The sequence below is a fragment of the Castor canadensis genome, chromosome 12, assembly GCF_047511655.1.
Source record: "Castor canadensis chromosome 12, mCasCan1.hap1v2, whole genome shotgun sequence".
Taxonomy (NCBI): Eukaryota; Metazoa; Chordata; class Mammalia; order Rodentia; family Castoridae; genus Castor; species Castor canadensis.
Genome location: NC_133397.1, coordinates 92300296 through 92325579, shown reverse-complemented (window position 1 = coordinate 92325579; position 25284 = coordinate 92300296). Strand labels below are relative to the sequence as shown.

Genomic DNA, 25284 nt, shown 5'->3' with positions numbered 1-25284 from the left:
AAGTGAATTAGGTACTATAACAACAGTACATGTTTGTTGAAAATTTACTATGTGCTTGGCACCTTTCTTGGGTTTAGGAGCTACAAGCATTCTAAAAATTTGATACCATTACATAATTTAAATACTCAACATTAAAAACAAAAGTTGCAAGCAGTCCCAGTCCAATAAATCTGTTATGCAAATTAGCAAAATACACTTCAAATTGGGTTGGGTGCATATGAAGTTGTGTAAATAACTATTTCTCTAAACGATGTCACAGATACTGTCAGGTCCACAAAGGCATAACAATCAACACACAGCTCAAGCCTGCTGTATGACCAACCTAACTCCCTTCAGGTGTACTCTCTGAGGATAAGACTATGTGCATTAAAGAACATAGTTATAACAAAGCAAATTAAGTCTCACTTAATTTGGTTCTGAAGTTACCAGTATAACACACAAAGCTCCATCATTCATTTCAGCCACAGGACAGAAAAGGCCAGTTATTGTAATATGACAAAAGCTTAGGGGCAAGATGCAAATCCAGAAAAGAGACCAGTGCTGTCTACTAGAGAACACACCTATGATGCTACAGAAGCAAAGGAAATAGCTTTGTAACATTGTGCTAGCTCTACAAGAAAAAAATATTTTAAGAGAGATGAGTACAGTATATGTTGTAGGAGATAGTTACAATATGTATTGTAAACATAATGATCACTTCTTTCCTGTCTGAAAAACTCAAGAAGGAACAGCTGCTTAGATTCTTTGAAACTGTGTTATAAAGTTATAGTCTGCTCCAGGCACATTGGTGCCTCTAGGTCATTTAATGTCACTGCATTTAAAAATAATTGTTCACAAGTCACTATAGAAAGGGAAGCTAGGATTAGAAATGATGCAGTGATCTGACAATGAACAAATAATATTTTCTTGTTGTCTACATAACATTCCAGTCTGTACCCTAAGGATCCAAGTGTAACATCTGACATTACTGTGACCACCTTCTTGCTGTTACTGCTATTTCCACTTAATTCAACCAATGAAATGACAGCAGTACTTGCAATAAGAACTATTGTTTATGAACATCCTCCATAGTTCTTGCCTAATAGAAGGTACCCAGTTATTATTTGTATACTTCTATATGTTTAGTTGCATGTTTGCAATTATAAATGTTGTTTATTTCTATGAATTATAGGACAATTAGTCTTACATATCCTAAAAATATCTTTTGATTCTATAATTGAATGATTACAAAATATCCTTTCTAAACTATAATGGACATTGATGATGGCAAGTGAAGTTGAATATGTTGCGGAGATCATAAAATCTTGAGATAATTTGCTTTGGAATTTCTTTGAACATGAGTTTCTTTTATAAAATATATTAAATAGTCTTAAATGTAATTGGGCAATTACAGAAAATTTAAAGATGAGTAGTCTAGCTCTCTATGGTTTTCTAGAAGCATATTAAAGGACAAAGAATGAACATGTCTAGGGGCTTGAGCAAGTGGTCCAATTATCCTGAGTTTGTTATTAAGTATGAGGCTAAATAGTCTTCATTTGTAAAGTTCACGGCTAACACAATATTTTAAAAGTTACATTATGATAGTTTATGATTCAGTTTTGAATAACAGTTTGTGCCACAGATGACATATGGTTGATTATGAGTACTATTAAGAAGATTACAGATTTATTAATGTAGCAGGGAGGAGGATAGGAAGAAAATAAACTAGACCTGAGTTCTGATAAAGCAGCAGAGGGAAAGGATGGCATAGCAGAGAGATAAAACCTAAAGAATTCAAAGGTAGAGAAGGTCTCATAGAACTAGAGGTAGAAGGATACTAAACAAGTAGGCTGAAGTAGCCTATAGAATTGCATGTAACCATATATGGCTTAAACCTTGTGCTTTAATTTTATTGCCTCTCTAACCTGCTTGCAAGAGTATATAAGGGGAGACCCCTTTGTTCTCGGGGCTCAGCCTTTGGACACGAATCCACTGCATCTGTGCTGGCATAATAAAATGTCACTTCCTGCTAAGCTGCCTCAGTGTCCCATATCTCAGCCAGCAACTTCCCACAACATTATGGGCTTTGAAGGTTCTTTTACCAATTGGCAGCTCTTGTTCTACCTTACTGAAAGTAAAAGGCCTATAAACTAAGTTGTAAACTACTTCTCATTATGCAAGAAATGCAACTTTGAGCACAGCATTTAGGGCAATGAGGAGACTGCAAAAGGTCACAGCAAGGATTTATGGGAAATATGTTGGAAGACAGGAAAGTAAAACAGCAACTCTTATGAGAGTGACATTTTAAAATATATCATAAATACTTGGATTCATAATTTCAAGTGATTCTTGAAGCAATTACTGCTTAGGAATCAAAATTGACCATAAATCCAGCAGCTCCTACTTATATTCTTGCTTCTTGTTTTATTTCTTCAGGGTTAATCTGTGGCCACTGCTCTTAAAAGTGTCTGCTTGAAGTTTTCTTTACATCATTAATATTTTTAGTGGATTCAAATCTAAGTTTGATGTAGTTGATGTTATTATCAAATATAGTTAATTAACTTACTACACCATTGTTCCAAAGTTATAATAAGGGGATGAACTCCAATAGTAATATTCTAAAGATTAAAAAGGTAACACCTGTGCCTTTTGAAACTATAATTTATGAATTTCACAATGGATTATCATACAAATGACTTGCTTCTACATCCAAAATAACTTATATAATGGTTTAGATTAATCAAAGGGGGTAAAAATTCTAAAGGTGCATAAAATTTCAAAATAGGCTTTTATGCAACAAATCCTTTACTTAAACTACTCAGAGGTTAATAATTCTCTTTCACAATACCCTTACTTCGCAGGAGTAGATGCTGTGTATTGAACATAACTTGAAAACTGAGAACTCTTCTTCAGGACAATTTTTTGGTCATCCAGGAAAGAATATGTTTGTTATAGGTTTGGTATTTGGTATGCATCAGTCTATATCTACCATATCAATAGGCTGTTAGACTGAGTTCAAACCCAGGACTACCAAAAAAGATTGACAGACTGTTAAATATTTATGTTAAGTATTTAGAATTTCATTAAAAAACAAATATTCTTGAATATTACCTTAACAACACAATCTTTTAAATTTTAATAGGAACACATTTGAGGTTTCTTCTGACTTTGGCTGATCCCTTTTTACCTATCATATAAATTTCCATTTAAATATTTTTTAATTGATGGCACAAGTATAGTAAACTTTTAAGCAAATATTGAAGTATTTTCTTACATATGTCAGTCCATTCCTGATCCTTTCATGCTCCTCACCTCACTACTGTCTTCTACACAAGACATGTTAAGTGCATGTCATAGGTGACACTTGGTTCTTTGTTAGTTCTTCTAGATCAATAGATAAAATTGATGTTTAGATGATGTAATGCTAAAGTCACTGGGTTACCCAACAAAGCTTAATTTTGTACAATTTAAGTACATTATTTAATGTTAGAGAAAACAATTATTTCTTGCATCCCATTCTGTAGAATGTTTATAAAGGGGTACCTTATTTTTAATTATCCCTTGTAATCCATCCATAATGACTGTCTTTTAGATGAGTTTTCTTTTAAATCGAGTGAAGATAAATATATTTCATGAATTTACAGTGAAATTCAGAGGGCTAATGGTTAAACAAGATCTAAATCAGGACACTATCATACACAACTGTTGTCATATTGAATGCTGACTACATACAATGAGAAATTGTCTGCATTATATGAATACTATTAATGATGGGACTTGTTTTGGTTTATTGAAATGTAAGAATACAAATAGCTTATACCATTGAAATACAGTAGTATTCAGGCTCTGCAATCAGCATTAAATCAAAGTCTATGGACAGAAAAGAGATTTAGGAGATTTTAAGGGTGAAAAAAAGGAAACATCAACCAACTGCTACTCTAGATTACACACAGATCCCACAGGCAAAACATAAAATAAAATGGCAATTAAGTTGATTGCAGTACTTTAATGTTTTAAAGAAAATTTATTAAGTTACAGATTTCTAAAAATCTTACATTTTTGACAGATATGTCATCACCTGCTTTTCTAAAAATAGTGTAGCAAACACAATTGTAGAAAAGGCATGCTAAGTAGTCTCTGAGTGGTACAATAGTATGGATTTAAAACCCCAACAGACTATAATTTCTGCTGCTTTGAAGTCAGATTGTGTCATGGAATTTAGGTCAGGCTGGTTCCAGAACGCAATATTGGGTCCCAGGCTAGTGCTGGTAAACTGTGTCTATTTTGGCACAATTTCTCCAGCCCTGGAAATACAAATCAAAGAAAAAAATTTAACCAACCAATTAGTTGAGATACCAAGAAATAAAAGGAAATCAGTTTTGTATAAACACTTTTCCCTCTTTTTTAAGCTTCTAATTTACTCTGATAGTTAACAAAACAGTGTTCAATAGCGAAGTAAGCAGATTTTACACTCACTATTACTGTACAATTAGAAAGAGCCATATACATTTTGGTTTAAGTCATCTCAGACTCACATGCACACAAGAACAGATTCAGGGGCACAAAATTAATAAAAACATTTAACACTGTTAAGCATTCAAAAGATAAATGCAATCATATAGCACAAATTCCATTTATATATTTGACCTTTCCAAGGATGTGAAGAATCTGTGTCAGAAATCTCTATAACAAAGATGCTTATAAGAGAAAAAATAATGCAGATTAGTAGTTTTGAGTTGATTATTTCAGCATGTCTAAAAAATGTATTCCAGGATTACTTTAACAATACTTGAGTTTTACAGCTGGGTGCTGTGGTGCACATCTGAAATATTAGCACTTGGTGGGTAGAGTCAGGAGGGCTGGACTGTGAATTTGAAGTCAGCCTAGGTTACATAGTGAGTTCAAGGCCAACCTGAGCTACATAGGGAGATCTGTCTCAACAAAATGCCAAACAAACAACCAACAAACAAAAAAGATATTTCTTCCACTTCTTTTTCACAAACTGGTGTACATTCAAACCATGGAATCCTTTTTGACAATAAAAAGGAATGGAGAATTGTTATGTACAAAAAGTTGGATGGACAAAATGAGAATTTGTTGAATGAAAAATGCCAAACTGAAAAGGCTCAGATTGTGTGTGGTTCCATTTATATAGCACCCTGAAAATGTCAGAATTATAAATTGGAGAAGAAATTCGTTTGCCTGGTCATAGTGATGGAGGGGGTAAGGGTGACAACTGTAATGGGGTATCCACAAGGCTGTAAGTTTGGTGACCCCTTCCAACTCTGGAAGCTCTAGTCTTTGCTACTTTTATATCTCAATAAACCTTCCCTCTTTACTTGCAAAATAAAAAAGGGAGTAAGTTTTTGGGGCTGATTGAACATTCAGTATCTTGATTAGTGGTGGTATGTATAGTGTATTAAAAGACCACACACACACACACAAATGAACACCTGTGGAAAGAAAGTAGTGAAATCAGAATAAGCACTGTACTGGCATACTCATATTACATCTATGGAAATTTCCTGATTCATAAGTTATTACCATGTAGAAGCTGGGGGAAGGGTATACGGAATTCTCTGTGTTTTGGGGTTTTTTTGTGTGGTACTATTGTTTGAACTCAGGGCCTCACACTTGCTAGGCAGGCACTCTACCATTTCTCTACCACTTGAGCCACTCTGCAATCCCTTTTTTGTGTTGAATATTTTTGAGACATGATCCCATGAACTTCTTGCCCAGAATGGCCTCAAACTGCAATCCTCCTGATCTCTGCCTCCTGAGTAGCTAAGATTAATGTGTCACCACTGTCCAGCTGTCTGTGCATTTTTGTAACTACCCGTAAGATTACTCCTAAGAATACTTGGTTACATTCATACAGTATTTAACATACAGTGGATGTGAAATACAACTCAGCAATTAAATGGAACATGCAACAACCTGGTAAATCTCACATAGATGCTGCTGAGTGGAAGTTGGCCACCAGAGGCTACATCTTATTTAATACCATTTCTTTGACAGTCTGGAAAAGACAATCCTAGAAAGACAGGCAACAGGATAGTGACTGGGAAAAGTAATTTAAGTGCACTGACTTGTCTAGATGATAGGTAGCAGTCAAAGGATAACATCTGAAACTGATGTGAAAGCTTTTTCTTTTTCTTTCTTTTCTTTTTTTTAATAAAAGAGAGATTTTAAACTGCAGGGATTCCAAAAAAAAAAAAAACTAAACAAAGACATTTACCAGGCAAACAAGACTATAAGGAAACAGGAGTTGAAACCCTAATATCATAGTATCAGACATCAGGCCAAACAAAAGTCTAAATGCATGAGAAAAGAATGCATTATACAAGCCCCATCTCATAATGAAAAATGACAGTTCAGAAAGAATATCTATGCAATAAACACAACAGTAAACAACCCATATAAAATTTTTATAAGACATGTAAGAAGTCTCCTAACATAAGACTTTAAGAAACAATTCTTAGTGCAAAACAGGTCAAGTGTAAAAAACTAAATGATGATATAAAGATGTACATAAAATCAAAAAGGCAATTTTAGATATATAATGATACTACAAACCTGATAATGAAGAGCATACCTTCTCAAGTGCACATGAACTGTTCCTAAAAATTGGTCATGTAGTAAAGAATATCATAGGTTTCCTACAACAAAAGCACTATGCAGTAATACCAGACATTTAAAATAAAACTAAAACTACCTCAAAATTAAATGATTTCCCAACAATTAACTCTTTAGTAAAAGTGAAAATATAAATAGAAATCACAGAATCTCACAAAAATGATAAGAAGAACAATGTATGTCAGAATCTATGGGACATAAAACAGTGATTAGAGGAAAATTTACAGCGCTAAACATTTGTATCAAGAAAATGAAAAAACAGCAATAAATGAATTAAATTCCCCACTCAAAAAACTAGGAGAAAAACACAACAAATGAAAAGATAGAACTGGAAGAAAATGAAAACAAATCAATGCCAGAAAAAATAGATTGAAGCTACTACATTCTGGTACATTCTGGTATTTTGAAGCAGTGAACAATCAAGTGAACAAACCACCAGCTAATGTAATCAAGGATAAAAATCATGTAAATCATGTATGGGAAGGCATACATAGACAAATAAGAAATTACCTTTGATCACTGATATGGGAGAAAATTTTAAATCCCTAAGATGTCACTTGTCATTGGCTTAGGATTGAATCCTAGGATGAAATAAGAGTAGAGACCGCTTAAAAAGAAAATTTTCCAAAGTAGAGATACAAAGTTATCAGGGCAATACTGTACCAAAAGAGAACCAAGGCTATGTGATTTCCCATGTGAATTCAATGAAACCTGTAGTGTAACATAAATTGTTTTAAAAGCATAGAAAATATAGCTGAAGACATAAAAATTGGGAAAAGGGAAATTAAAAAATGTCTTTTACAGATGACATGTGAGTACACCTAGAAAATCAAAACCAAAACTTAATGACACAATAGAAGAATTTAGCAAGGAAGCAGGATAGAAAATTAACCCAGGATAATCAATAGTATTTTTGAAGATATAATGAATGAAACAGACATTTATAATAGCAACATAGAAAGCTAAACTATTTAGGATAACCTTAACAGAGATTATTCAAAACCTATATTAAGAAAACAACAAGCAATTCCTGAGAGACACAAAAGTGAACTTGGAAAGATAGCTCTTCTCAATTAGGATGTCTCAACATTCTCAAGATACCACTTCTGCTTAATTTAATTCATAAACTCAATGTGATCCTAAGAGAAATTCCATAGGGCTTGTAAAACATAGTGCTAAGTAAGTTGACCCTAAAATTTATATGGAAAAACAAAATCATGAAAATATAAGTAAACACTTAAAAGGAAGAGCTCTCATGTGACACCTATCCATTACTTTCCTAGAGCTGGCTTGCAATTGTTTGTAAGTATTTAAGAATTTTGTGATCTGATGGTTTAACCACTGCTAGTTTATGACTGGCCATTGCAGAAATATTTACAGCACAGAAATTAGAAAGTGCTACAGATCAGGGCTTTTTCCTCATCTCTTTTGGAGAGCCAGTTTACCAGCACATCATCAGACTCCATTCCTACAAAGTAACAATGCCACAAAGTCTTTAAGTTAAAATAGTGTGGGACAGGCACATGAGCTAGCAGGACAAGCGAATGTAAGTAGAAAGTCCAGAAAGAGACTTGAATCACTGGGACAAAAAGGCTTTTTAATAAAAGATCCTGGAATAATTGGATAATCCTTTGGAAAAAAAGAAAAATAGACCTATTCCTCAAACCATACACAAAATAAATTCCAAATGTATCAGGAATTTGCACATAAAATGTAAAACTATGGAAGTGCCAGAAGAAAACATTGGGGAATCCCTACCTCTATCATCTGGGCATGCAGAAAGATTTTCTAACTGTGAAGAGTCACCCAGACATTTAAAGGAAAATGTTTTAAAACTTCACTGCATGAAAATAAAAGTCTTTACATGGGAAAAAAATAACTAGTGAAAGTACAATGAAAAGGCAAACATGAGAGAGAGTATTTGCAGCATATATCACTGAGAAGGGGCTAATCTCCCAAATTAAATTTTTAAATGTTAACAAGACCAGAAAATCTATTAGAAAAATGTGAATTCAGAAAAAAGATACAACATAGCCCATAACCCTATGCAAGAAACTCCACCTCACTCATATTAGGAGAAACACAAATTAAAACTACAGTGAAATACCGTCCTTCATTCCTCACACTGTCCAAGGTCTGACAGTACATTCTGCTGGTGCAGCTGTAGGCAATAGGCACTCACACACGGGAGGGAAGGCAAACTGCTCCAGCACTCATGGAGGGGAAGTTGACCCTGTGTAACAAAACTACATATGTATTCACCCCATGGCCCGGCAATCCCACTTCTAGAAATGTCCTCTGAAGATACTTCTCCAATAATATCAAAGTACATATGCACAAGATTATTCACTACAGCCTTGTTTCTAAGTACAAATTATTGTAAACTACCCAGATGTCCAAGTACAGGAGACTGGTTGGAGAGCTACAGTACATCCACAAAATGAAGTATTAAGCAGCCCCAAAAGGGAATAAAGGGAATCTCTATGAATCACCATGGAGGGACGTTCAGCAGATACTATTAAGTGAGAAAAGCAAGAGGAAAAGAATCACATATAGTATGCTACTTTTTTCATAGCAACGGACAAATAAGGAAAAAACATATTTGCATATATTTACTGTAAACGTGGCTACAAAGGAACAGGGTGGAAGGATGGGCCATTGGATGCAAGGGATACAAGAGAAGGTGACACTTCTCTTGTGGAGTTTTGACCTTTAAACCATAATGATATACACATTCAAAAAAGCTCAAATGACGGAAAAAATTAGAAAGAGGAAAATTAAAATGAATTGAAACAAGTGAGTCTAATGTTATTTCAAATTATTCATTACCACAGTGAAAAGGAGAAATAAGTGAATTAATCTAGGTTATTTATGAACTCAGTATTTGACTGAATGCCCTCAGTACTTGGGCAAGATGGTGTATGGAGACAGGAAGGAAGGACTGCAAATACATACTGAATTTCTATTAAGTCAGAGTGTTTATGAAGTGACATTGGTAAGGAAATTATGAAACTATTTCAGATGCATTCTTGGGCTAAGTGAATGAGTAATCTACACTAATGTGGAGTAAATATGTTGATGGAGCCAGGGTTCTTGCAGGAGAAGAAAGAACAAATAAACACGGAATGGAACAAGGCAAACAGACCAGTGAGGATGCTTTGGAATCAGAGGTGCTGGCTACTTTTGGGTGTTTGTGTGTCTATGTGCAGTGGCCAGAGGGAGGTTGTCCAAGAGGGTGCATGGACCAGCGCTGTGAATATGATAAAGCAGCAGTGAGTTTGAGTGGAGGGTCTTATTTTTATTTTTGTAACTTCACCACATTTTAAATTAGTTCCAAACAAAAAGATTATTTTAGAAAATTCACGACCTATAGCAATACACTGAAAATATTTTCCTCTGAAAAAGTAGCTTATTATTTCCTAGAGCATATGTATTTTTACAGTGCTGCTATGATTAACCAACATTGTTAATAAAAGTACATGAAAAATGTTACAGAAGCAAAAATCAAGATTTGAAAATATAACATATTAGGTAAAATATTAGAGATCTTGTACTTAAGTGTACATTTGCATAAAACTAATTGAATTATGAAAACCTTTTATTTTTATGGCAGCATATCCTGGTAGTCATGCTTACATATCCGTTTCCTTTCTCCCTCAGATATTCACTGAAAACATTGCTAGGCACTCCCAGAACAGATCCTTAGTGGACTTACTCTTCTAGCGATCGATCAAGGCCTCGGTCAGGAGATCGATGGTGAGCACGTTCTGGTGAGTGACATTTTGAACTTGGCTTCATTGAGCTCAAATGATAAGCATTACTTGAACGATTTTGGTGGCAATGTTGTTGGACAGCCCTCTCCCTAAAGCAAAATAGTGATGTCTTTAAATTTTATATTCCGTGACATTACAAAAACTGTCACAACAATGCAGCTCAATTCATGCTTTCAAATCAAACTATCAAGAAATAACTAAAACCTACTGTTGCGTGGGATGTGGTGTTCATGCCTGTATTAGCAGCACTCTAGAGCCTGATGCAGGTGATTGCAGATTTGAGGCCAGCCTGGTCTATAGAGCTGTCTCAAAAAATAAAACAAACCAAAAAACCAAACAAGATCTATTTTTACCTAGGAGATAACCTTCCAGGCTGAATAGAGATAAGCTTACCTTTCAAAGCGCTCTGTCCCTAGTTGTCTTTTGGTAATGTCTACATCCGCTTCTAGTCATGTCAGGACATTTCTGAACTGGGCCACATCTCTACTCTGCACAGCCCTGTGTAAGTGAGGATAAGAGTGGCAGTTGATTCAACTTAATGTGATTGTGACTCCTAGAATGGATTCAACCATGTTGGCAATGGTTCTCAACTGAATCCAAGTCACACTGTGACTTTTATGGACAAATTTATGCTATGTCTAAAATGAGCATACTTTAGATGTATTCAGTGTACAAACTAATTTATTTGAAAAGCCTAAACAACCTCAGTCTCATTAAATTAATTTTCTTCTTAGTCTTTCTATATATAGATGGGACAATGTACATGATATTAATCTGTATTATCCATTTACTACAAATAATTTTTATAAAAGTACTTTGATCAAATTAACACCAGAATTTACAAGCACCAGGTTAATATGGTCTGTTTTATATATGTTAATATAAGTACTGTACAGGTACTTAAAATGAAATTTAATATGCACAGTGTTACACACCTAAAAATTCTTAAATTTAATAGGATGTTCCTTAAGGCTAAAGCATGCTTCAAAACCCTGTGATAGAGCACACCATCACGAAGACAGTAACAGGTGAGTGTGGCTTTCGTAGAACATTCTGTCCTTTCTGCTTGCTTTCAGGATGGCAGTGCAGACTGCTGAAATCTAAATGCAAGAGTATGAACATGGAATTTTATTATGCTAGCTAGTTCTAAGTGAGCACTTACCAGCCAGTCTAATACAGAGTGTATTAGACTTGGGGTGGTAGATGTGCTCCCACCAGTGTGAGGAAAGGATCCTGTAAAACCAGCTGAAGGTATCACAATAGCCCAGCTACAGTAAGTGAGAAGAATGATTCAGTGACCTCTGCCAGGACCTGGGAGTGTGTCCAAAGGAGACAGGCCCTGGCTCTGTGGACTTTGCTCTCCAGGGGCTCCTAGGAGTGGCTGGTTGCTGAGACCATGATTCCTATGCATCCCCAGGTCCAGGCTCAGAAGAGAGGGCACAGTAGAGACTGGATGAGAAAGTGTTCTAGTTGGGATAGATAAGAACAGAGCCTAAGGATAGCCATTAGCTGTGTTAGAGGGACCAGTTTAGTAAAAAATAAACATTCACTATCCAGTCAGACATTTCCATCCAAATCTCCAGCCAGGGGTCTTTTGGTACTGGAGTTTGAACTCAGGGCCTCATGATTGCTAGGCAAGTGCTTTGCCACTTGAGCCATGCTGTCAGTTTGCCTCAAACTACCATCCTCCTGCTCTCTGCCTCCCACATAGCTGGGATTACAGGAGTGAGCCACTGTGCCCAGCTTGTTAGGGGGTCTTCTAATAAAATCCCAGTATTGCTAGGGATTCTTAGAAGTAAAACAGAAAAAAAAAAGGTCAGGATGAATGTTCTGGTTAGTGTCCAGTATTTCGTGAATTCAGGAGTTCTTCCATGTGTACAGTAAGGACTAGGTAGCGATACCACACAATCCATAAAAATAAAAATTCTTCTGAATTCAGAGTGCTTAATTTTTCTACTCTGCTTATATTTATTTCCTAATGGCAGCATTTTAGGTCAGACATTCTATCATACCCTAACCCTTGCCAGAAACAATCAGCAGGGATGGTTAGAATTAAATGTCTTAGATAAGGCAAAACATAATAGATAATGCTATTAAATCTTAGGCAAATCACAATACTTCTGCTCCTCATTTTAATTAATGGAAAATTGTGGGAACTATATTTTCTACATTCCAGTTTTAAATTCTAATAATCTATAAAGTATAAAACTTCAGAAATACAGCTTTATATTATATTGTTAGCAAATTCACATTTTAGTTTCTGCCAAACACAGGCATTCTTTAAGAAGCTGAATTTCAGATTCTTTTTCTTGAAGTTCTGTCTAAGACTAGTATTCTTTGTCTCGTTTGACCACCAGTGAGCTTCCAGATTCTGCATGGAGATTCTCTCATTTGTCATCTGACTCCTGAGGAGTTCTATTTCAGAATGAGCAGAATCTAACTCATTCTCCACCTGTATAATAATAGGAAGAGAGTTACACTTATTCCCATTCATTCACTTAGCTGACATATTATCAGGGAGTCAGAAATTTTTGCCATATATTATACAGAGAATAACTTTTAATTTCTTGATTTAAAATAGTGTCCTCCTTAACAGTACATACACAATACACACGCATATAGTGCTACTTTCCTCATCTCTCTGAACAGAAATTCATTCAGTTAAGTCATCTTATCATTCCCAAAATGAAACCAATCTCTATCTTCAGTTTTGGTTCTCTCTTTTTCTTTTTTAGTTATTTCTTTATATTCCCTGACATATCATTCATATATGACTGACATGGTATATGTGACTCCTGCTCATCATGAGTTACTAACTCATAACTTTCGGATGGAATATCATTGTACTCCATAATTAAGGAACATAAGTTGTAGATGTATAGTCCCTATGACATCGATCTGTGGGAAATTTTCCTAGATACAATGCACAATAAATTTAACTACATAAAAAGAAATATTTTGATATCCAATGTAAACTAAAATTTGAAAATAACCCTAAGAAAATAAATTCAGAAAATTAAAGTTAATGTTTACTAATATAAAGAATTTGTACAAAGTGCCACTGAACATGAACTAATGATATGTCAGAAAATCTGCAAAAGAAAAAATACAACAGGAAACACATTGAAAAAATGTACACTTGCTAGTAGTCAAATAGATATAAATGCAAATAATGTTATTTATAATGCAGTTTCTTTTTTTTTTCATTTTTCTTTTGTTATTCATATGTGCATACAAGGCTTGGTTCATTTCTCCCCCCTGCCCCCACCCCTCCCTTACCACCCACTCCACCCCCTCCCGCTCCCCCCCCTCAATACCCAGCAGAAACTATTTTGCCCTTATTTCTAATTTTGTTGTAGAGAGAGTATAAGCAATAATAGGAAGGAACAAGGGTTTTTGCTGGTTGAGACAAGGATAGCTATACAGAGCATTGACTCACATTGATTTCCTGTGCGTGGGTGTTACCTTCTAGGTTAATTCTTTTTGATCTAACCTTTTCTCTAGTTCCTGGTCCCCTTTTCCTATTGGCCTCAGTCTGCAGAGTTTCTTGACACTACTAACCTTTTGGGATGAACAGTTATTTGGTGTGGGAGACTACTCTATGCACTGTAAAATGTTCAGCAATATCCCTGGCCTTTAGCCACTAGGTGCCACCATTATTCCCCACTCTGGTCATGCATCTAGATGTTGCTAAATGCTTTTCAGTTGAATTGAGAAGTCTATCAAAGACATTGTTCCAGTCTGTCAAATTGGTAAATTTGTTAGTTCATATTAACAAACATTAAAAGAAGCAATGACAATCTCATATATTTTGCTGGCAGGAATACAAAATGGAGCATCATTATTTTGGCAATGGCTGTACTGGATTACAATTCACATACCATATAATTCATGCCCTTCAAGTATCAAACTCAATGACTTGTAACATATTAATAGAGCTGGGAAATCATTGCCAAATCTAACATGAGAACTCTTTCATCACTTAAAAAAAGGAACTCAGTGCCAATTAGTGGTCACCCTGTCCTTCCCCCATAACCCTAAGCAATCCCTAATTTACTTTCTGTCTCTATGATCACCATATTCTGGATGTTTCGTAAAATGGAATCATGCAGTGTGCATGTGGTCTTTTGTGACTGCCATTCTTCACTTAGAATAAATTATCAGGAGCATCAATGTTTTACCAGGTACCAGTGCTTTGCTACTTGTGTTATCTAGTGATATTCCAGTGCACAATGCACCACGAATAACCATTCGTGAGTTGGGGACATGTTTGTTGTTATACTTTAGGACTATTATACAGAATGCTGCCATGAGCACTGTGCACAGTTTTATATGGACATATGTTTTCATTCCTCTTGGAAAGTTAGGAGTAGGATTTCTGGGCTGTGTGGTGATTCTAGCTTTCACATTCTGAGGAACTGCTCGAGTGTTCTCTGAGGTGGCCTTGTTATTTTACATTCCCACCATCAACAGATGGGGGGTCCCACTTTCTCCACATCTTTGTCAACACTTCTCATGGTATTTTTAATTGCAGCCCCCATAGTGATTGTGAAATGTGTGGTTCTGATGTGCATTTCTCTGATTATCAATGATACTGAGCACCTTTTCATGAGCTTACATTTCCATTGATATCCTTTGCTCAATTTTAGTTTGGTTATTAAGTTGTAAGTGTTCTTTATTCATTTCAGATACAAACCTCTTATCAGATAAATGGTTTGTAAATGTTTTCTCTCATTTTGTGATATCAGCAAAAATTTATTTAAGTGTGCAAAGGGATCAACACTTTCACCAGAAACTGTTTGTGTTCTGCCTTAAGAGGTAAAGCAAAGTCATTGATAATAATTCCTAATATTCCCAGCAGTTCAGCTACACCATTGAAGTGCTCTGTTTCATAAACAAACCTTAGAAAAATATTGTTAATTTGTTTTCAGATAAATGCTCTAAGAGCAAGAAACTTGCTATAAATTCTGTGTAAGACTGTTTTTAAGTAGTTCCGTTCCCCACGGTCTTCACTGTCAAATAGCTCCAAAAGCTGTAATACAAATTTCTGATCTATATATTTTTTGGCAATGCTGGGTTGGAATTCTTGGCTTTCCAAAAATCGTATGAAAAATTCAGATACAAGCTGTAAATGTGGCCACGATGCCTCAAGGGTAGGTTCATCTTCTTCTGGATCAAATTCATTGCTATCACTAGGAGGGAGAGTTCTGAATATATTGCAAGATACCATTCTAACTACTTCAGGGTAAGTCTGCTCTGTCAAACAGCCTCTGCTTATTGTAATGTAGTCCACCAGTTCATTAAGAGTGCAGCGCTTGTATTCTTTCATTTTAAGATCAGTGTGTCCATGAAGTCAAAAATGACACAGCACTGCTGAAGTTTCTTTAGGAACAGTTCAGGCTGCTCTGAGGTTGGAACATCTTTTAGCAGTGGCAGAGGTGTTAACTCAATAGGCTTGCCTTGAGACCTAAACTGTGAGGAACTTTGCGACCTCTTCTGTCTGGCTTTTCTGACGGACTTCTGAGAAAATCCATCTACTTTATCCACTGATGGAGGAGTAGTTGGTGCTGAAGACATATCCCAACTTGAAGCTTCTGGGGAAGAATCCGAAGATGATCTGTGGCTTCGAGGGGCGGGAGACTGGCGAGCAGGCCGCAGCAGGGGTGGGCGGCGGGACCAGGTCGTGCAGAGGGCTGTCCGCGCAGCGGCGGGCAGCCCGGGGCGATGGCTGTCCCGTGCGGCGTCCCTCCGGTTCCGCGGCGGCGGCGGCGGCGCCTCTAGGCCTCAGGGCAGGACCCGAACCTCAGCGCTCCGGCGGCAGCGGCGGCCTCACGATCCTGCCCCGCGGGCTCGTCCCATCAAATCTGCACCGACCCCGTGGCGGCTCCGCCTGTGGCTCCTCGCTCACATTCCCGGCGGGCGGCGCCTCTGCTTGTTGCCCCGGACCTGGCAGCAGTGGAGGCGACGTGGGGAGGGTGGGAAAGGAGGGAGGAAGACTGGATCTGCAGCGGCAGCGAACAGAGGAGTCTGGAGGAGGAGAAGGAGCCGCTGGAGCTGGAGCCGCCGCTGCCAGAGCCGCCATTCGCTACCCGCGTGGGTCCCCGTCAATGCAGCTTTCTCTCTCCTATTGTCAATATCACCAGCCGGCTGAGTCCATTGCACACACGCAACCAAACTTCCTGCCCAGTAGCACCCCTGGACTTGAACTTTCTCTTGACAACATTTTGTAGTTTTATAAAATACAAGCTTTGCACTTATTTGCTAAATATATTTCTAACTATTTTGTCCTTTTCTTTTTTTGTTGGTACTGGGGTTTGAACTCAGGGCTTATACCTTGAGCCACTCCAACAGCCATTTTTTGTGAAGGGTTTTTTCAGGATAGGGTCTCACAAACTATTTGCCTGGGCTGACTTTGAACCACAATCCTCCTGATCTCTGCTTCCTGAGTAATTAGGATTATGGGCATGAGCCACATGCACCCAACTATTTTGTCCTTTTCTGATCTGCTTTTCAATATAATTGGATTTGATAGAATCATTTTCTCATTTTCACTTTCTGACTAATCATTGCTAATGTAGAGAAATAAGGAATACAACAGATTATTGTATATTTATTGATTTTGTGTTTTAGAATTTTACCAAACTTCTTAGTTCTCATAGTTTTTTTAGTGGATTCCTTAGGATTTTCTATGTCCTAGATCATAGTGCCCACAAACATCGAGAGTTTTTACCTCTTTTTTCAGTTTTGTTGCTTTTCATTACTTTTTCTTGCCTAATTTCCCTGGCTAGAAGCTCCATCAAATCCTGAACTGCAGAGGCCTCCTAGGCATTCTTGTCTTGTTATTTACATTAGGGGGAGAGTATTAAGTCTTTCACCTTTAAGTACAGTGTTTGCTCTAGGTTTTTCCTACATGATTTTTGTAGGTTGGGAAGTTTCCTTCTGTTCTTAGTTTATGGAGTGATTTTTGCCATGCAAGGGGATTGGATTTTGTGAAATGCTTTCCTGCATCTACTCGAGAAGACAGTGTGGTTTTTGTTCATGATAATATTGATAGGACACATTACATGAATTGATTCTCAGGTGTTCAACCAATCCTACATTCATGGGATAAACCCCATTTGATCATGATGTAAAATCCATTTTATGTTTGTTAGATTCAGTTTTATAGTATTTTCTTGAGACTTAAACAATCTACAGTCATGAGAGATGTTGGACCATAGTTTTACTTTCTTGGAATGTATTCTGCTTCTTCTGGCAGTGTGGTGACACTGGTGTCACGTGAAATGCACAGGGTAGTGATCGCTCCCCTTCTATCTTTGGGAGAATTTGTGAACATTTTACACCAATTTGTCTGGAAACATTTGAAAGAATTCACAGGTAAAGTAATCTAGGCCTCAATTTTGCTTCACAGTTCTCACATTTCTGTTCAAGCTCTTTATTGATAATAGGTTTATTCAGTCTTTCCATCTTTCCTTAACTCAGTTTCAGTAGTTTTTGTTTTTCAGGAATTTACTGATTTCATCTAAGTTACCTAATGTTTGGCTTTCAGTTGTTCATAATATTTTCTTTTAAAAAATGTTTTTAGTATATATGCTAGTTACACAAGGGGTTTTATTGTGATATTTCCATATATACATATATTATGCTCTAGGTTCATCCCTCTGTTATTGGAGGGGGTTCATCCCCTCCGTTATTCTCCCTCTTTCCCCACTCCTCTTCTTGCAATGACTTTGACAGGTTTCAGTGTTCCATATTCATACGTGTCTACAAAGTTCCTCAGCCATATTCGCCCTCCTTTACCTTCTCCTCTTTTCCATAAGATCAGTATACATGTCTGTACCATGGCCTATGTGGTTGCTCCCTCTGAGTGGGAGGCCTCCTCACTCTGAGTTCAGTAGTCTTCCCTGTGAACTCCTCCCTGACAACCCTAGGCTCATTAGGACTTCCCTCTATAAAGCCATGGTAGAACATTCATCCCAAATTACTTATGTGCCAACACCAGGAAGTCCTTGAGGGCAGGAGCCTGTATATTTTGAACATTATACCCCAGTGGCAGGTGCAATGTCAGGCACAATCAACTGAATAACAGTTGAATAGAACCCATCCAATTAGTAAATAAAGAGGGCTTAAAAGAATATTTCTAAGGTTATAATTTAGCAGAGTAAACCTCAGCTTCTTTGTTCTTAGCTGATTACTATGCCAATGTGTTTTATAATTCTGCCTAAAAGTAATGCAAGGCACACATTCAAGGAAGATTTTCTTGAATTGCTTGGAAAATAGTAGACATATATTAATCTCTTTAAATATAAACATCCAAAAAAATCTAAAGTTGAAAGACATGTCTTTATATAATGTCCTATAAAAAGTAAAATAACTGTTTTGTGAAATTGCAGGAATGCTACAGCAATAGCAATGTTAAGCCTTTAAAAAAGGTATTATGTACCATTTCTATTTCTTGATCTTTAGCAACCAGCTGTCAATTTAGAAGTTATTTGCTAGAGTCAAGTTTAATACAGAGTTCCCTTGTAGAAGACAGAGCTGCAAGTGCAAATACTTTTCCAAACTGAACCTTCTGAAGCTCCTCCTCCATCTTCACAACAGGTTTATGTAAGGTTGAAATCTGGGACTTGTAAGATCTTTCTGCATTTAAGTGCTGTCAGGACAAGATTATTTTATACATGTATGAATATATTATTTTTAAAAACTGGAAGAAAAACTACAACATGGAAAACAAAGTGGGGCAAGTCCTTTAATACTAATATACTTGGATCCTAACAAGCTTAGCCATATAGGTGGTGATGACATGTATAAAATGCGCAGATTTCCTTAAATCAAATCCATGAGTAGGGTGACCACTTAGGATATTAAAGATGTTCTTAGGAAACCATAGTTCCATCTATAGAAGTGTATATGTTTGTTTTGTAGGTCTGTAATATAAATATTGCTATTGCTAAACATAGAATATTAGCCACTGCTTCATTCACAGCAGCCATTTTTTTTTCTTCATTTTTCTTTTATTATTCATATGTGCATACAAGGCTTGGTTCATTTCTCCCCCCTGCCCCCACCCCCCTCCCTTACCACCCACTCCACCCCCTCCCGCTCCCCCTCTCAATACCCAGCAGAAACTATTTTGCCCTTATTTCTAATTTTGTTGTAGAGAGAGTATAAGCAATAATAGGAAGGAACAAGGGGTTTTGCTGGTTGAGATAAGGATAGCTATACAGGGCATTGACTCACATTGATTTCTGTGCGTGGGTGTTACCTTCTAGGCTAATTCTTTTTGATCTAACCTTTTCTCTAGTTCCTGGTCCCCTTTTCCTATTGGCCTCAGTTGCTTTAAGGTATCTCACAGCAGCCATTTTTGACAGGTATATTGAGATCAATCACAACATCATAAAATGAGGACTGAAATTCTCTAGCACTTGTCAATAACACCTCTGAAGGAAAAAGATTCTGGCAAGTATATGCTAAGCATACATCAAATTATAGGAAATAAGAACATGTTTTTCAATCCATAATAGAACCAAGCATGGTAACCCACTTGTATAATCCCAGCTATTTGGGAATCACAGATCAGGAAGATCATAGATTGAAACCAGCCTGGGCAAAAAATTAGTGAGAGCCCTTCTCAACAATCAAGCTGGGTATAGTGGTTCACAACTACAATCCCAGCTAACTGGGAGTCTGTAGATAGGAGGATTGAAGTCTGAGGTTGGCTGTAGGCAAAAATCAAGACCCATTTTGAAAAATAAACTACAGGAAAAAGGGCTAGGGATGTGTGGCTGAAGGCATAGAGTACCTGCCTAGTAAGCACAAGGCCCTGAGTTCCAACCCAAGTACTACAAAAAAAGACAAAACAAAAACAAAAAAATGTAACATGAGATTCAAGTTATATAAATGCTTTCAAATGTTCAAAATAATTACACACCACCCACTTTTTTTCAGAATAATGCCTTACCTAAGGGCACTCTACGAGGAGCAGTTGTTTGCTATGATGTGAAGGTAACAGAACTAAGATGTGAAGAAATTCATGTGCTTTTGCAAGTATGATGCTCTAAAAACTGCTCCTGGCTTGTTATTTGGCCACAATGCATGGCCACTTCTCTCCATCTCTCTTCTTTTTGTACTCGTCCTTCCTCCTTTCCATCCATGCATGCATGCATCCATCCATCCACACCACCTTTATGCAGTGTGTTCTATGTGATTAGATTCATAATCGACAGGAAGGAAAATGATGTCTGCTCTTGTGAAACTTACAGATACTGAGGGAGTCTTGTGTCAGTCAATAATGACACAGACGAATGTGTGAATACATATTAAGAAAATATTTCTGGAGAAAAAGCTTGTAACGAAGAAAACTGACCTAGACTGCAAGTCAGGAAAGGTTTCCATGAGAAAGTGACTCTGGCTGAGCAGTGAATAAGCAAACAGGTACTGAGGAGGGCAGCTCCTCAAACTGCAGGAATGCTAAGTGCCACAGCACTCTGGAGGCCACATGTGCTTTCTGTTGAAAGAGAGCTAGTGTGACTGGAGCTCAGAGTCCAAGGAGAACAGTGATAGCAGATGCAGTTGAAAAGGGGTATGAAATGCAATTCAGGCTTTAGTGGCTCATTCAAAAATTTATCTTAAATAGGCAAGTTATGTGATCAGGTTTGTGTTTTGAAACAATCATTCTGAATGGTTTATGTTCTAGTATGATGGTTAGTCAAGCCAAGAGAAAAACTCTGGGTAAATTCAAACAACATTTTGTTTTTCAACTCACAACTGAGCTTACAGGGAAGAAAAAGAAATTTTCAGTGCCCCCAAACAAAGGAAACAAAGGCAGAGAGAGCTTTGAGCAGGCATGAAGCTAAGTTTAAGGGTGGGAAGACCCAACAACAGAGAATGGCTTACACTTCCCAAGCCAGGATAGGAGATAAGGATTTAGGACTAGGGTAGAGTTAGAACTGAGAGTCTAGGGATGGATGGTGTAGCTCAGTGGTACAGCATTTACCTAGAATGCATGAAGCCCTAGGTTGGATCCTCTTGCACCACAAAACAAGACAAAACAGAACAGAATTACGGTATTGTAAATGAAAGGAAGCTCTAGGAAAAAGAAAATCTACTCAGCCTCACAAAAGACCACACAAAGTTTATTATGACACTGTCTCAGGGAAGAAAAACTTCTGTATGAAACACAAACTTTAATACCAACTTAAGTCAGTTTTTGAGTCTTATGTCTTACTTAATACTAACCATCTCTGATCCTAAACTTAAAATAAAGTTTATCCTATGCCAACAATAACCCAGAGCACTTTGTAGAGGCATACCCAGCCTCCTGAAGGGACATGACCACACTCAGGCTGCACAAGATACCACAGGGGGTGTGGCAGGGGGAGTCCTGCTCCAGAGAAGCTTAAATCAAATACACAACATACCATGAAGGAAAGTCAAACTCATAGAGCAGGATCACACTTCCAGAACTTCGAGTTATTAAATAAAATATTTTAGTAGGCATGGAAAAACATGCTTAAAAGTACTAAAGATATTAAGGAAGGATTTTTTAAAAGAATAAGATTTGAAAAGGAATCAAACAAAACTGTTCAGAAAGAAAAGAAAAGCTGTATCTGAAATGAAAAAAGGTAATGACTACATCAAAGAACAAAGTAATACAAATGAAAAGGGAAGAATAAGAGATCATAGCAAATGAACTTATGGAAACTATGATAAAAATTGATAAACATTGACGCTAAAAGAAAAGATTCAAAAAGCATATTATAAATTCAAAGAATTAACATCTGAAAGTTTTTCAGAACTAGTTTCAACAGTGAGAACAGGTCTGATTTTCCATCTTCATACCTGTGTACATAAAATTTCCACCATATTCACTCTCCTACACCTTTTCCTTATATCCCCCCCTTCCCACCAGAACCAACCACCAGACAGGACCCGTTTGTCCTTCATGTCCTCCATTTTTGTTTGTTTATGATATCTATACTGAGAGTTTCATTATGACGTTTTCGTATTATTACTGCCTGTTTCATTCCTCCTATTTATCATATTTGTGTTGTATCCCAAAAAGGTTCATCTGCTCCATTTTTCTCCTTTCTACCTTATTCCTCTTCTTACAGTGATTTTAACAGGTTTAAAATTGTCCTCATGTATGAAAACGGAAAACAGACCTGTAGAAACTAGTCTAAGAATGAAGGGCTGGGGGAACAAAGGAAAATGATGGAGAGCTTAATTTTTTTTAAATTATTGTTGTACTGAAGAAACAGATATCCAAATTGAGACATATACCAGTGAAACTAAAACACAGAGAAAGACTTAGGCATAACACTTTATCTGAAAAATAAAACTAAAAACAAAAAGACAGGGGGCTGGGGGGGTTCAATGTATCTTAAGAGGTAGAGCTCTTGCCTAGCAGGTTCAGGTTTAAAGGCCTGAGTTCAATCCCCAGTACCACAAAAAGAGGAGGAAGAGGAAGTGTAAGATCTTAGTGTGACAAGAGGCCACAAATAGCCAAGACAATACTCAATCAAAAGAACAATGCTGGAGGTATCACGATACCTGACTTCAAACTATATTACAAAGCAATAATGATAAAAACAGCATGGTACTGGCACAAAACAGACATGAAGACCAGTGGAACAGAAGAAAGGACCCAGATATGAAGCCACACAATTATAACCAACTTGTCTTTGAGCTAAAAATATACAATGGAGAAATAGCAGCCTCTTCAACAAAAACTGCTGGGAAAACTGGTTAGCAGTCTACAAAAATCTGAAACTAGATCCATGTATATCACCCTATACCAAGATTAACTCAAAATGGATCAAGGATCTTAATATCAGACCACAAACTCTAAAATGGATACAGGAAAGAGTAGGAAATACTCTAGAGTTAGTAGGTATAGGCAAGAACTTTCTCAGCGAAACCCATCAGCACAGCAACTAAGAGATAGCATAGATAAATGGGACCTCATAAAACTAAAAAGCTTCTGTTCATCAAAAGAAATGGTCTCTAAACTGAAGAGAACACCCACAGAGTGGGAGAAAATATTTGCCAATTATACATCAGACAAAGGACTGATAACCAGAATATATAGGGAACTTAAAAAACTAAATTCTCCCAAAACCAATGAACCAACAAAGAAATGGGCAAGTGAACTCAATAGAACTTTCTCAAAAGAAGAAATTCAAATGGCCAAAAAACAAGAAAAAATGCTCACCATCTCTAGCAATAAAGGAAATGCAAATTAAAATCACACTAAGATTCCACCTCACCCCTGTTAGAATAGCCATCATTAGCAACACCATGAACAACAGGTGTTGGCGAGGATGCAGGGAAAAAGGAACCCTCATACGCTGTTGGTGGGAATGTAAACTAGTACAACCACTCTGGAAAAAAATTTGGAGGCTACTTAAAACACTAAACATTGATCTACCATTTGATCCAGCAATACTACTCTTGGGGATATACCCAAAAGACTGTGACACAGGTTACTCCAGAGGTACCTGCACATCCATGTTTATTGCAGCACTATTCAAAATAGCCAAGTTATGGAAACAGCCAAGATGCCCCACCACTGACGAATGGATTAAGAAAATGTGGTATCTTTACACAATGGAATACTACTCAGCCATGATAAAGAATGAAATGTTACCATTTGATGGTAAATGGATGAACTGGAGAACATCATTCTGAGTGAAGTTAGCCAGGCCCAAAAGACCAAAAATCATAAGTTCTCTCTCATATGTGGACATTAGATCAAGGGCAAACACAACAAGGGGATTGGACTTTGAGCACATGATAAAAGCGAGAGCACACAAGGGAGGGGTGAGGATAGGTAAGACACCTAAAAAATTAGCCAGCATTTGTTGCCCTCAATGCAGAGAAACTAAAGCAGATACCTTAAAAGCAACTGAGGCCAATAGGAAAAGAGGACCAGGAACTAGAGAAAAGGTTAGATCAAAAAGAGTTAACCTAGAAGGTAACACCCACGCACAGGAAATTAATGTCAGTCAACTCCCTGTATAGCTATCCTTATGTCAACCAGGAACACTTGGTCCTTCCTATTATTCTCTCTCTTCAACAAAATTAGAAATAAGGGCAAAATAGTTTCTGCTGGGTATTGAGGGGCGGGGAGAGGGAGGGGGCAGAGTGCATGGTAAGGGAGGGGGTTATGCACATATGAATAATAAAACAATAAAAAAATAAAGATCTTAGTGTGAACTGATGACAAAACAGAGGCTTTTAAAGAATTATAATCAGAATGGAAACAGTCTTTTCAACAAGAAGACAAAAGTTATTTTAAAGTTACAATGAAGAAGTATTCTTAACCTAGAATTCTCTATTTAGCTAAACTAATTCTCAAAGCTGAGGGAAAAACAAAGTCACTTTCAGACAGAGAATGAGAACAACAAACATATAAGAGAGAAAAGTTAAAAGAAACATAAGTATGATAAATAGGAAGCATGAAACAGGCAGTAACAAAAGTGTGCCAGTTATACAAATAAATACAATCAATTAAACTTATCAGTTAACAGATATTCTCAGATTGGAGGTTTTCTTTTTAAAAATCAAGTTATATATATATATATATGTATATATACATATATATATATACATATATATATACATATATATGTATACATATATATGTATATATACATATGTATATATACATATATATATATACATACAATGTTTATTAGTAATAAACAGGTGAATGTAAAAGGATTTAAAACCAAAAAGAAATAGACCATGCTTCTGTTTCCACAATAGCGTAGCTGGGACAAACATATCCTCTCACAACAAAAAAAGAAAAAGAGAAAGAAAAAAAACCTGGAAAACTTAAAAAAAAAAAAGAAACAGTTGCTTTCAGACACTGGACAACAAGCAGCTGTGATCT

The 25284-nt window shown here is 36.8% G+C and overlaps 2 protein-coding genes across 2 annotated transcripts in view; both read right to left on the bottom strand.

Annotated features, from left to right (window-relative positions):
- Nucleotides 1-10206: 10206 nt before the first annotated feature.
- LOC141414736 (uncharacterized) overlaps nt 10207-25284 on the bottom strand; it is a 151471-nt gene continuing 136393 nt past the window's right edge. Inside the window, exons 12-13 of the mRNA XM_074049038.1 lie at nt 10782-10886; nt 10207-10477 (exon numbers count right to left, since the gene is read on the bottom strand). The gene's annotated coding sequence lies outside the window, so the exon portion shown is untranslated. The remainder of the gene's footprint in view (nt 10478-10781; nt 10887-25284) is intronic.
- Nucleotides 15148-16063, bottom strand: LOC109687856 (serine/threonine-protein phosphatase 2A 56 kDa regulatory subunit epsilon isoform-like). The gene is given in 2 exon segments (XM_074050470.1): nt 15148-15731; nt 15734-16063. Coding segments are annotated over 2 exon segments (816 nt in total). The 5' UTR covers nt 15966-16063.